This window comes from Boleophthalmus pectinirostris, unplaced genomic scaffold (assembly GCF_026225935.1).
Source record: "Boleophthalmus pectinirostris isolate CB_2022bp ecotype Guang Dong unplaced genomic scaffold, ASM2622593v1 HiC_scaffold_3, whole genome shotgun sequence".
Lineage (NCBI taxonomy): Eukaryota > Metazoa > Chordata > Actinopteri > Gobiiformes > Gobiidae > Boleophthalmus > Boleophthalmus pectinirostris.
Genome location: NW_026571299.1, coordinates 9,325,124 through 9,337,997, shown reverse-complemented (window position 1 = coordinate 9,337,997; position 12,874 = coordinate 9,325,124). Strand labels below are relative to the sequence as shown.

Here is a 12,874-nt window from a genome sequence, read left to right as displayed (position 1 = left end):
CTACAACAAACATCTGTCCTCCAAAACATCCAACATCTGTCCACATCTGTCCAAACATCTGTGACCAAACATCTGTCACACATCTGTCCTCAAAACATCTGTCCTCCAAACATCTGTCCTCCACCAAACATCTGTCCTCCAAACATCTGTCAAACATCTCCCAAAACATCTGTCCTCCAAACATCTGTCACGACACAAAAGTACAAACATCTGTCCTACAAACATCTGTCCTCCAAACATCTGTCCTCAAAAACATCTGTCCACACCAAACATCTGTCCACCCGCACAGCCGACTGAAAGGTACAACATCTGTCCTCCAAACATCTGTCTCAAAAACATCTGTCCAAATTACATCTGTCCTCCAAACATCTGTCCAACACATCTGTCCAACCGCACAGCCGACTGAAAGGTAAACATCTGTCCTCCAAACATCTGTCCTCAAAACATCTGTCCCACACACATCTGTCCTCCAAACATCTGTCCAAACATCTGTACCCGCACAGCCGACTGAAAGGTACAAATCTGTCCTCCAACATCTGTCCTCCAAACATCTGTCTGTCCTCCAAACATCTGTCCTCCAAACATCTGTCCTCCAAACATCTGTCTCAAACGTCTGTCCTCAAAACATCTGTCCTCAAATCTGTCCTCAAACATCTGTCCCAAAATCTGTCTCAACATCTGTCCTCTCTGTCTCAAACATCTGTCCTCAAAACATCTCCAAACATCTGTCCTCATCTGTCCTAAACATCTGTCTGTCAAACATCTGTCCTCAAACATCTGTCCTCAAACATCTGTCCTCAAAAAAAACATCTGTCTCCAAACATCTGTTCTCCAAACATCTGTCCTCAAAACATCTGTCACAAACATCTGTCCTACAACATCTGTCCTCAAACATTGTCCTCAAAACATCTGTCTCCAAACATCTGTCCAACATTGTCCAAAACATCTGTCCCATCTGTCCACAATCTGTTCCACAACATCTGTCCCACACACATCTGTCCACCACACACACTGTCCCACACCTGTACAAACATCTGTCCCAAACATTGTCCTCACACACCATCTGTCCAACATCTGTCCCCACACACATGTCCACACATCTGTCCCACACACACACATCTGTCACACATTGTCCACACACATCTGTCCCACACACATCTGTCCCACACACATCTGTCCTCCACACACATCTGTCCCACACACATCTGTCACAACATCTGTCCACACACATCTTCCCAACACACACACATCTGTCTCCACACACATCTGTCCACACACATCCTGTCCACAACATCTGTCCCACACACATCTGTCCCCCACACACATCTGTCCCACACATCTGTCCTCCACATCTGTCCCCACACAACACACATCTGTACACATGTCCCACACCCACACACATCTGTGTCCCCACACATCTGTCACACCCACACACATCTGTCCCACACACATCTGTCCTCCACACACATCTGTCCCACACACATCTGTCCCACACACATCTGTCCACCCGCACACATCTGTCCTCACACACAATTGTCCCCAACATCTGTCACACATCGTCCACACACATCTGTCCACCCGCACAGCAGAGTCAAAGGTGCAACATCTGTCCATCTGTCCCCCATCATGTCCTGTGGTGTAGTGGGTTAAGCAGCACCAAGATGACGTGTAAATATGAGTGTTTTTCGTTGTGTTTGGAACTTTGGTGGTTTAAATGACAGTGTTTTTCTTGTATCACTGCGTATTGACGTCAGTATCACTGTATATTCACTGTAATACATCACCACGTCAGTATCACTACATTATACAGTACAGTATACATACACATAATACTGAATAATCATACTTTACCGCCGTCAAGTATACTATACCATACAATACATCACCACGTCAGTATCACTGTAATACATACATACATCACCGACGTCAGTATCACTGTAATACATACATACATCACCACGTCAGTATCACTGTAATACATAACCGTGTCGTATCACTGCCTGTGGGTTTGGTAGTCGTGTTGTGGTGAGGCCAGTTTTGAATAAATACTTGATTAATGCGTTAACGTCCTTTGTAAAAGGAGATCATAAAATCAAATGTTTAAAAATTTTATGAATTAAAATAGCAGCATTTTTATAAGATGAGGAAATAATCCGTGTAGTCCGAAACGTGGAACATAATAATACGCTTCAAGCTCGGACATGACATCAAATCCAAGGCCTCCTCCCGGTGGGACATGCCCAGAACACCTCCTGAGGGAGTCGTCCAGGAGGCATCCGGAACAGACTGAGCCACCTCAGCTGCTCCTCTTGACGTGGAGGAGCAGCGGCTCTACTCCGAGCTCCTTTCGTGTGACTGAGCTCCTCACTCTATCTCTAAGGGAGCACCCAGACACCCTGCGGAGGAAACTCCGCATTTCGGTCGCTTGTATCCGTGATCTCGTCCTTTCAGTCATTACCCAGAGCTCATGACCACAGGTGAGGGGAGGAACGAAGACTGAGCGGTAAATCTTTGCCTAAGCTTTGCCTTTCAGCTCAGCTCCTCTTCACCACAACGGTCCAATACAGCGACTGATCACTGCCGACGCTCCCAGGGTTATGGATGTGCAAATATTTAAAGGTCCGAGATTACGCAAAATTGACTCCATTAAGACATTAAGTGATGGTTTTTCAAGTCCATAGCTTCTTTTACCTATTTCAGTAGATTGCCAATTCTAGGGCTGAAATTATCTAAATGATTTTAATGAACGTGTATGAAGTTTAAAAACACAGTTGAGCACTTCCTGTGATAACACATGGCATCACAAGTTGGAAAAAAAAGTGTTTTCTGATTGAGAATCAAGCCAAGATATGTACGATTTGAGTTAAACTTGTGTGAATGAAACAAAACACAACTCCAGGTCTGTTTGTGATGAGAAAACAACATTATAACAGATCAGAAAACAGCGGATTCTTTAACTCTAGAGAATCTTTGCTTTCTGAACACGTCTGTACGCTTGATACGCACATGGGATCTCCACACGTTTCTGAAGGATATTATTTTCAACAGGAGGGCTCCATTTTGGGTCAGAGGTCTCATTCTAATGAATTCATACCAACTCATTTAAAATTCTTTGCAGACGTTTCGCAGTTTAATGTGCCGTCAAGCTGTGCGTGCGTGAGCCTCGTCTCCCTCTGAACCCAGTCAAACAATGACAGTTTTCAAAGATTATAAGACGTGGCGTGGACCATTTCTCAAAAGTACACGCAGTTTGGAGTCTAAAGTCTAAATCACTGACAGAACACAGTGATGCTTTGAAATGCAGCTTCAGTCCTATATTACACAAATGTAGCGGGGGGGGGGGGGGGGGGCTCAAACATAGGACAAAAGTACACATTAAAAAGGTGCTCTTCTTTTTTTTTTTTTTTTTTGATGTAAAGTGCTAGGTACATGGTGTTAATGCTGAGAATTTAGATGTTTTAAAGTGCAAGGTGCTGCTAGATTGCACCATCCCCTATTGCGCAAACCACCCAAGCCGATAAATACACTATAGCAACTACACTACAGAAGGAACTATGGAATCAGACTTTACGAGAGAATTTGCTAAGGCTACGTTCAGACTGCAGGGCTTAATGCTCAATTCAGATTTTTTTGTGAAATCTGATGTTTTTGTGAGGTTGTTCACATTTCCAATTAAATGTGACTTGTATGTGACTCCAGTGTGAAACATTAAACGGCCCGAAAGTGTCCTGCATGAGCACTGGAGACACGATGACGTCAACCGCAGCGAGCTGCTCTGTGTTTACGGAAGTTGTCCAAACATGGAGGCGCCTCGAGCACCTGGAGATTTTAAAGTTGCTCTTGTATCGGAACCAGAACATGAACAACTTACTTGTTTTAAGGAGGAGATTGAGAAGGAGAAGGACGAGGTTTTTGGTCATGGTGTTTTGTGGGACAGCGACAGCGACGTCCGTTGAAAGGAACGTGTGGATGTGGAGACGGAGCCAAGAGTGGTGAGTGGTGATGTGCTTCGCTTCAGTGACACGGAGTTTATTAACAATTTTCGCCTACTTCAGCGCAGAATAGTGACGTTTGTGGCTTGTTGATAACGTGTAGGTGGATGAATGCGCTTTGGCCGTTCAGACTGAAGTCGCATGTCAAAAGATCAGATATGTATCGGTTTCAGGACACATATCCAAGTGTCCTGGGTCACTGCAGTAGCCTAAGGCTGCGTTCAGACTGAAGCCTGAAGTGACCCAAATCCGATTTTTGGCCCCTATGTGACCTGTATCTGATCTTTTAATGACAGTGTGAAAGATACAGATCCGATTTTTTCAAATGTGACCCAGGACACTTGGATATGTGGTCCTGAAACCGATACATATCTGATCTTTTGACATGCGACTTCAGTCTGAATGGCCAAGACGCATTCATCCGACCTACACGTTATCAACAAGCCACAAATGTCACTATTCTGCACTGAAGTAGGTGAAAATTGTCAATGAACTCCACTCATCATCGTCACCACTCACCACTCTTGGCTACGTCTCCACATCCACACGTTCCTTTCAGTGGACGTCACTGCGCTGTCCCACAAAAAGCACGGCTAAAAAACCTTGTCCTTCTCCTCTCAATCTACTCTTTAAAACAAGTAAGTTGTTCATGTTCTGGCTCCGGTACGAGAGGAACTTTAAAATCTCCAGGTGCTCAATGCTGCGTCCATGTTTGGACAACTTCCATAAACACAGAGAACGCTCGCTGCGATTGACGTCATCGTGTCTCCAGTGCACATGCGGGACACTTTCGGGCCGTTTAATGTTCACACTGGAGTCACATACAAGTAACATTTAATTGGAAATGTGAACGACCTCGCAAAAACATCCTTAGCCTTACACTTTGGCCCACTAAGAAATGAGGTCCTATGTCCAAAATTCCGGACTGTCCCTTTAAAGGGAATGGTCAGATCAGAATTTTCAGATGAGCGAGATGTTCTAGTCGAGTCTAAGTATATAGACACTCATCTGAAAGTTCTGTGTCACTCTGACCTGAGCTGAATTCAAAACTGGAAACTGTAATAATAAAATACTCAAGTTCAGTTCAGTTCACACACAGCACCGTTTGAACTGAGCGGGGCATTTCATTTTTCAACATGAATCACTTCTACGTGTTTCTGAAAAGGTATTCTGATCCAAACTCTCAGTTTTTATATATGCAATCATAAAATAAAACAAAAACATTGAAACCTAAGTGGAACTATATGTTTAACTTGACATATTTATTATAATTTGTTCCTTTTACTCCACTATAATCCTGGTGTATTGTTACCAAAAACATCTGGAGGCCGTTATCCAATCAGAGCGCAGATCGGAGTCATGTGACCAAGCGCCTGTTTTCCCTCTCAACCTGTCACCTCCTCCTCAGACTGAAGACACATGTGAACGCTGATGGAGACCATTAAACCACTGAATACAGAAATACAGAGGAGTTTGAAGAGTAATTTTAAAATATTGTCAGTATGAACCTTTTGTCATGTGTAAACGTACTAACTGTGAGAAAAACTAACTCAAAAACTACTCAGATAAGACAAAAAGTGCGGTGTCTCGAGTTATAACAGAGTAAATGACCATATAAACCCCGCAGCGTCGTAATGTCCGTCTCTTTTGTCGCAGTGGTGAGAGGCAGTGAGCTCCAGGCCATAAAGACAGAACTGACCCAGATCAAGGCCAACATCGAGGCTCTGCTGGGGCGACTGGAGACGCTGGAGGAGCACAACACAGGAACAGGTGAGGGCTGTTTAAAACTAAAATACCTCTCTTTGATCTGAATGGTCTTTACCTAAACCCCAGCACCTTCAGCCCATCAAGGAGGGAATTCTGGAGTTTCCTGGCTTTCACATGAGGCCTGTCCATAAACTGAGATTTATTTAAATTGTATTTTATTGTTTTTATGTACCGTATTTTTCGGACTGCAAGACGCCCCGGAGTATAATTTGCATCAGCCAAAAAATGTGTGATGAAGGAGAAAAATACAGATATAAGTCGAACCGGACTATAAATTTATTTTATAAAATGAGAGACCAGGACCTGACATTTCATCTTGAAAGTCAAGTTCTAGTATAACACTAGAACAGAGAACAACAGACTGTTAACGTCACATATGAACAGTTCTTCAGATAAACTATAACATAAACAACAGAACAAGTTTACCAAACTCTCCATCTCACTCCAAATCACTAAATCCATTCAATTCTTCATCCTCTGTGTCACTTCTGAGTAACTCCGCGACCTCCAGAGGTAAACAGAGCGCCGCTTCCTCTTCTGTGTCGCTGTCGTCAGACTCAGCATCAGTTCCAGTTAGAATTATTAGAACTATTTTCTGAATCCTGACAGGATGGTTTCGGTGTCACTGAAGTTCAGGCTTTGTCGATCCATCCAGTGACTTCAGGAAAGTTTCATGGTGCATCCTTCTGGTGTCACAAGTTTCTCGCTCACTCCAAAGTTTCTTTCTGCTGCTCAATTACTGTTTTCGGTTGCAGATTTCACTACTTTCATCTTATAATCTGCCAAATATGATTTTGTTTTTGGGGGCATTTGTGTTCAGTTTTCTCAGTCGTCTTTATAAGTTTGTTTAAATGTTAAATTGTTCAGTGATGCAGAAGTAATGGTGCGATCGACTGACATGATACAGACAGGACAGAGGCTCTTTCTGCAGGAGACATGCGCAGTAGAGCCAAGTGACAGTGGTACAGGAGGAACAGGAGCAACAGATACTGACACACAAGATAGAGCATACATTTTAATATATAAGTCGCACCGGAGTATAAGTCTCAGGACCACCCAAAGCATGAAAAAAAGTGCGATATATAGTCTGAAGAATACGCTATTTAGTTTTGGACAAGTAAGCAACTGACATTCTTTTACAGTGGAAGAGTATTATCCATGTGACATTCAATCATAGCAAGAAATTTGCCCAAATAAGAAGTGGGAAGAAGAAGAGTTATTTAATCCCACCCCACTCTTCTAAATAAGACAAACTTGTATACATTTTATTTTCATCTTTCTGTGTTTCTTTTAACAGAATCGAGAAAGGGGTGCGGCGCTGAGTCAGAGGATGGGGCGTGGCCTGAGGAGGAAGAGGAGGAGTTGGGGTCAAACGCAGAAGATGAAGCCGTGAGTCTAAACAGTGAAGACGAAGAAGAACGAGGATCAGAAGAAGAGACGGATCAGGCAGATAACAGCACGCAGCCTCACCACTGTGAAAACCACACGGTAAAAAGAAAAATAAAGAAATACATTATAAGATGACAACGTATGTGATTTCTGTAACGTAAACATAAGGCTCATTGTGTAACTTTTCTGGTCTAAGATCTGTCAAATGCTTTTTTTTTTTTTTTTTTTCCATGGAGATGTTATTGCTTTGTCTGGAATGTTTCACAGTGTGGCATTAAACCTTTCTATCTTCATGGAGACTAAACCAGACCAAGTTACAGGTCAGATTTGTGGAGAGGCGACCCCGCTCACAGTCAGAATGTTTGTTTATCTAGGTTTTTTTTTGAGCTATAAAAACCACCTGTAATTGAATAAATGTAAAGTAGAAATGTTTAATGTCATACTGTGGAACATTCCAGGCAGGACAATGACATATTTATAGAAACAAGAAGGTGACAGACCAACAACCAAAAAGTTACACAGTGCATCTTTAAAGGAACTGTAAATATCCTCCAGTCTTTGCTTTAAAAATGTTCTACAATCACAACTGAACCTGTGTTTCCAGAGCCTCAATCTGCAGATAGACACACACAAGTTTTTTTGTTTTGTTTTTTTTGGACTGGGTCTTGTCTCGGTCTCGAAGGCACATGGACTTGGTCTTGTCTCAGTCTTGAAGGCGCTTGGACTCGGTCTTGTCTCGGTTTTGAAGGCGCTTGGACACAGTCTTGTCTCGTCTTGAAGGTGCTTGGACTCTGTCTTGTCTCGGTCTCGAAGGCACATGGACTTGGTCTTGTCTCAGTCTTGAAGAAGCTTGGACTCGGTCTTGTCTCGGTCTTGAAGGTGCTTGGACTCGGTCTTGTTTCGGTCTTGAAGGTGCTTGGACTCATTCTTGTCTCGGTCTCGAAGGGGCTTAGACTTGGTCTCATCTCGGTCTTGAAGGCGCTTGGACACGGTCTTGTCTCGGTTCTTGACGGGCTTGTCGGTCGAACTCGGTCTTTCTCGGTCTTGAAGGTGCACTTTTGATTAAGTCTTGGTCTTGTCTCTCTTGAGGCGCGGTCTTGTCTCGGTCTTGAAGGTGCTTGGACTGTCTTGGTCTTGTCTTCGGTCTTGAAGGTCTTGAATCTTGTCTCGGTCTTGACTTCGGGTCTTGTCTTCTTGGTTCTCTTGAAGGTGCTTGACTCGGTCTTCAGTCTTGAAGAATGCTTGGAACTCGATCTTATCTTCAGTCTGAAGGCGCTTGGACTCGGTCTTGTCTCGGTCTTGAAGGTGCTTTGGACTCGGTCTTGTTCGGTCTCTGTCTGGTCTGAAGTGCTTGGACTCGGTCTTGTCTCAGTCTTTGGACTCGGTCTCAGTCTCCGGCGCTTGGACTCGGTCTGTCTGTCTCAGTCTTGTCTGGATCTTGGACTCGGTCTTGTCTCTTGTCTACGAGGCTTGGACTCGGTCTGTCTCGGTCTTGAAGGTGCTTGAACTCGGTCTTGTCTCGTCTCGAAGGCTCTTGGACTCGGTCTTGTTCTCGGTCTTCGATTCGGTGCTTGGATCGGTCTTGGTCTCGGTCTCGAGGTCTGACACTTGACGACTGATAAAATGGAGACAAATTTATAAAACATTGACATGAATGCACCAAAATAACTGTAAAATACAAATAAAAGTGGAAAAGGACCAAGATGGTCTCGATTTGGTCTCGATTTGGTCTCGATGGGCCGTGGTCTTTGTCTTGCCTCGGTCTCGGCCTTTAAAAATCTTGGTCTTGACCCTCAGAGTAGTAGTAGAGTAATAGTCTGGTCCTGGTCTCGGGACCCTGTGATCTTGGACGGGTCTTGGTCTCAATTAGTGAGATCTTGACTACAACACCAGTGCACGGAATATACTGTAGTTTTTCATTTCTTAAAGGTACTTCGTGTAATTTTTTTTGGCTGGGGGTCCATCACCTGTTTGGTTTAATGCCATACTGTGAAACATTCCAGACATAGCAATAACATCTCCATGGAGAAAAGCATTTGACGGACCCTGCACCAGAAAGTTTACGCAATGCACCTTTCACAGTGATTTCAGCAGGTAAAAATCTTGTATATTTACGTCTTTGCTTTACATTTAGATTTAATTCCTCATTATGTTTCCGCCTCATGAAAACAAACCTCTATAAACACGTTATATTGTTTTCCAGGTACAATTCCTAAAAGAAACAATTCATCTTTCAGTCTATATGTCTTTTACGGCCACATTAATTCCACAGGAGCCACATCCAACTCCTTTTCTTTCATACTCATTAGTTCTCCATTTTTATTGACCTCTTAAAAGTCCAGTCCAGGTCAAAACAGTTTCATTTGGAGCTCTGGTATTTGAGGCCAATTAGAGACAGAAATGAACTTCGAATCTGTTCTCTTAACTCGCTGTTGTTTTCAAACGTTATCAAACGTACACGTGTTTTTTTGATGTGTTGACGTGAAAAGAGCAGATTTTATCGCATCGTAAGAGAGTCTGGATTGAGTGTAACGATTGGAGACAGTTTCTAACGCATAAAAACTACAGAGCTCAACCTTATAAACACATCATTTCTGTTTTTACGAACTGAGAAAGAGGGCGGGGGAGAGGTCATGACCAAGCGCTTGTTCAAGACTTAAAAGTACCACAACCTGATTTTGTCCACATGTTTGAGCGTATTTTTTCTTGCCCCAGTACAGATAAATTGTAAAAGCAGCTCTTGAGGTCAAAAAAAGGCTGCTGCATGCTGTCTGCATTTAAACATGAAGGATTTTAATGTCCAGTAATCAGGGAGTGTGTGTTAGCATGCTAGTTGCTGTTAGCCGTTAGCTTTAAAGAGACGGCGAAACTGAAAATTGCTTATAAACTCATCACGGTTAATAATCACGACGGTCAGAATGCACAAGTCCGCTGTGTGCTGTCTGCAGTTAATTGTGAAGGATTTTATTGTTGATAATCAGGGAGTGTTTTAGCATGCTAGTTGTTTTTAGTTATTAGCTTTACAGAGACGGCAAAACCCAGCTCTGGTCTCTGCGAGTTGTGAAAATTGCTTATAAACTCATCACGGTGAGTAATTACGTCGGTCAGGATGTATAAGTCCGCTGCGAGTTGTCTGCATTTGATCATGAAGGATTTTAATGTCCAATAACCAGAGAGTGTGTGTTAGCATGCTATTTGTTGTTAGCTGTTAGCTTTAAAGAGAAACTGCTCTAGAGATTGAGGCTGCGTTCAGACTGCAGCCTGAAGTGACCCAAATCCAATTTTTTTACCCCTATGTGACCTGTATCTGATCTTTTAATGACCCAGGACACTTGGATACGTGCTCCTAAAACCGATACATATCTGATCTTTTGACATGTGACTTCAGTCTGAACGGACAGGTCACGTTCATCCAAAATATGGGTCATCAACAAGCAACAAACATCACTATTCTACCCTGAAGTTTGCGGAAACTGAAGGAAAGCCACAACCATGATAACAATGCAAGAGAATTTTCCAGCTCTGAAGGCTCGGAGTCTTATCAACGGAGGGAAAGCGAGGTTAGCGAGTTAATTAAAGGTTGTATAGAGGATTTTCCAAGGAACGAGAAATCCAGCGACTGTTTGTCCTTTTTCAAATGTTGCACATGCGTGAACCACCCCCCCCCCCCTCCCCTACAGCTCCTACGTAGAAACGCCTCCTCCCCTCCTCTCTTACGCCAGAAACAGGTTTGTTTACAGCCGGTGCTGCACATGACTTGTAAACAACTAACTACAGTGTTGGTTAGGCAAGACGGAGAAGTGAGGAGCGGGGGGAGGGTGTGCGGGACATTTCGTTCGCGGACGAAGAGCGGAGCAGGGAGCAGGGAGCAGGGAGCAGGGAGCAGGGAGAGAGGAGAGGGGAGGGGGTGCGCGGAGATTCTGTGCCCGGAGAAGTGAGGAGCAGGGGGAAGAGTGGATCGGGCAGCGGGGACAGGAGCAGGAAAGGGGTGCAGAGAAGGTTGCGCGGAGATTCAGTGCGAATGAACTAGCTACAACACGCAGCAGCAAGCGGACTCTTTCTTTGCCTTGAAAATTACGTTTTCAGACATAGGATATTGCTTTCGTGTCCTGAAAAACGTTTGTCTCGCTCTTGGAAATAAAGTAAGTTTTCATAATAAGCAGAAGTTTCCTGTCCAGGAGTAATTTGTGGACCAGTGCGTCAGTCTTTAGACCCTTGCGTCTGCTTCAGTTGCGCCATCGCTGGAATGAATCTTCAAGAATCACCTTAGTTTGGCTTCGCTGCTTTTCCCCTTGTCTTCTTCTTTCAGCGACCTCAAAAACGGACTTTTCTTTTGCGGCGAACTGCTCCTGGATTCTTGTCGCCATTGCAACAAACTTTGTGCGAACTGCGAGGAAGATATAGGTCAAAAAAAGCCGCTAAGAACTGTTGCGTTGGTGGAGTAAACAGCGTCTGTGCGCTTGCGTCTGTGGACTGCGTGACAGTCGTACGTAAACCACGTACCGGCGGCGCGCAGGCAAGTCAGTTACACTAGAAACGTAGGGAGTTTGATTGACAGCCTGTCAGCTCACAGATAACGAGGCAGTGTCGTTATCTATTGGCAAATGTTTAGCCCCACCACGTCCAGAGTTGATGAATTTTTATTCTCTTTTTTTTGGTCATCATAATTACAAGGCTACTGCACCTCTATAATCTATCATTGACAACTTGAAACAAAAAAAATCCTCCATACAACCTTTAATATTGAAATTTGAATACATTTGTCATGACCTCGTCCTTCTCAATCTCCTCCCTAAAACAAATAAGATGTACATGTTCTGGCTCGACAGCAACTTTAAAATCTTCAGGTCATGTCCTCCAGTGACACTTTAAGGGCATTTAAAGTTGACACTGGAGATCACATACAAGTCGCATTTAATTGGAAATGTGAACGACCTCGCAAAAAACTGGATTTCACAAAAAAATCTGAATGGAGCATTAAGCCCTGCAGTCTGAACGTAGCCTAAGTTGTGAAAACTGCTTATAAACTCATCACGGTGAGTAATGAAGAAGTAAGGAAAATGAGGAATAAAGTTGGACCACTAACTAGGGATGGGACGAGACACAATTTTCACGAGACGAGACACATCACAAGATTGGGGCCAGGAGAACAAAACAAGACGGGATTTTGAAATAATTTGTAATAAATAATAATAATAACCTAGTGCAGTCCATTTCACAATTTTGGCTTCACTACTTTTATTTATCTTATGTAATCCTTTAGTGGTGCTTGTGTACTGCTTTTTGAAACTACACCTTCTTAAAACTCTTTTTCTGTCCAAGCCAAAGGTAAATTTAGGAGAAAAAATCTCACGAGATGTTCGCAATCTCGTGGAAATTTTGTCTCGTGAGATCTTGTGTCACGAGATCTTGTCCCATCTCTACTGCAAACCATTTTAAAGTTTCAAGACCGTACAAATCAGATACAGAGCATTTAAATCCTGCTTATAACAACTACAGCATGTGCAGTACTTCAATGTGTAGTACTTTGGAAACCGCAGTGTTTATAAATATTTATCGTATCATGTCAAATGTATTTCATCTAAAGTCTGTGTTGTTTTTTCAGGAAAACTACTCAACAGAGACAGCTGGAGTTCATCCGTGAGAGGTGAGGGAGTTTTTAACACTATATCTCAACAGAAATTCATAAAACTGGATCATCTGGAAGTGCGCTGTTAGCATGCTAG

The 12,874-nt window shown here is 43.2% G+C and overlaps 1 protein-coding gene across 1 annotated transcript in view; it reads left to right on the top strand.

The window, feature by feature from the left end:
- raly (RALY heterogeneous nuclear ribonucleoprotein) overlaps positions 1 to 12,792 on the top strand; it is a 53,596-nt gene extending 40,804 nt beyond the window's left edge. The window contains exons 6-8 of the mRNA XM_055160105.1: positions 5,658 to 5,762; positions 7,057 to 7,247; positions 12,754 to 12,792. Of these exons, the coding sequence (XP_055016080.1) occupies positions 5,658 to 5,762; positions 7,057 to 7,247; positions 12,754 to 12,792 (335 nt within the window). The remainder of the gene's footprint in view (positions 1 to 5,657; positions 5,763 to 7,056; positions 7,248 to 12,753) is intronic.
- The last annotated feature ends 82 nt before the right edge of the window (positions 12,793 to 12,874 follow it).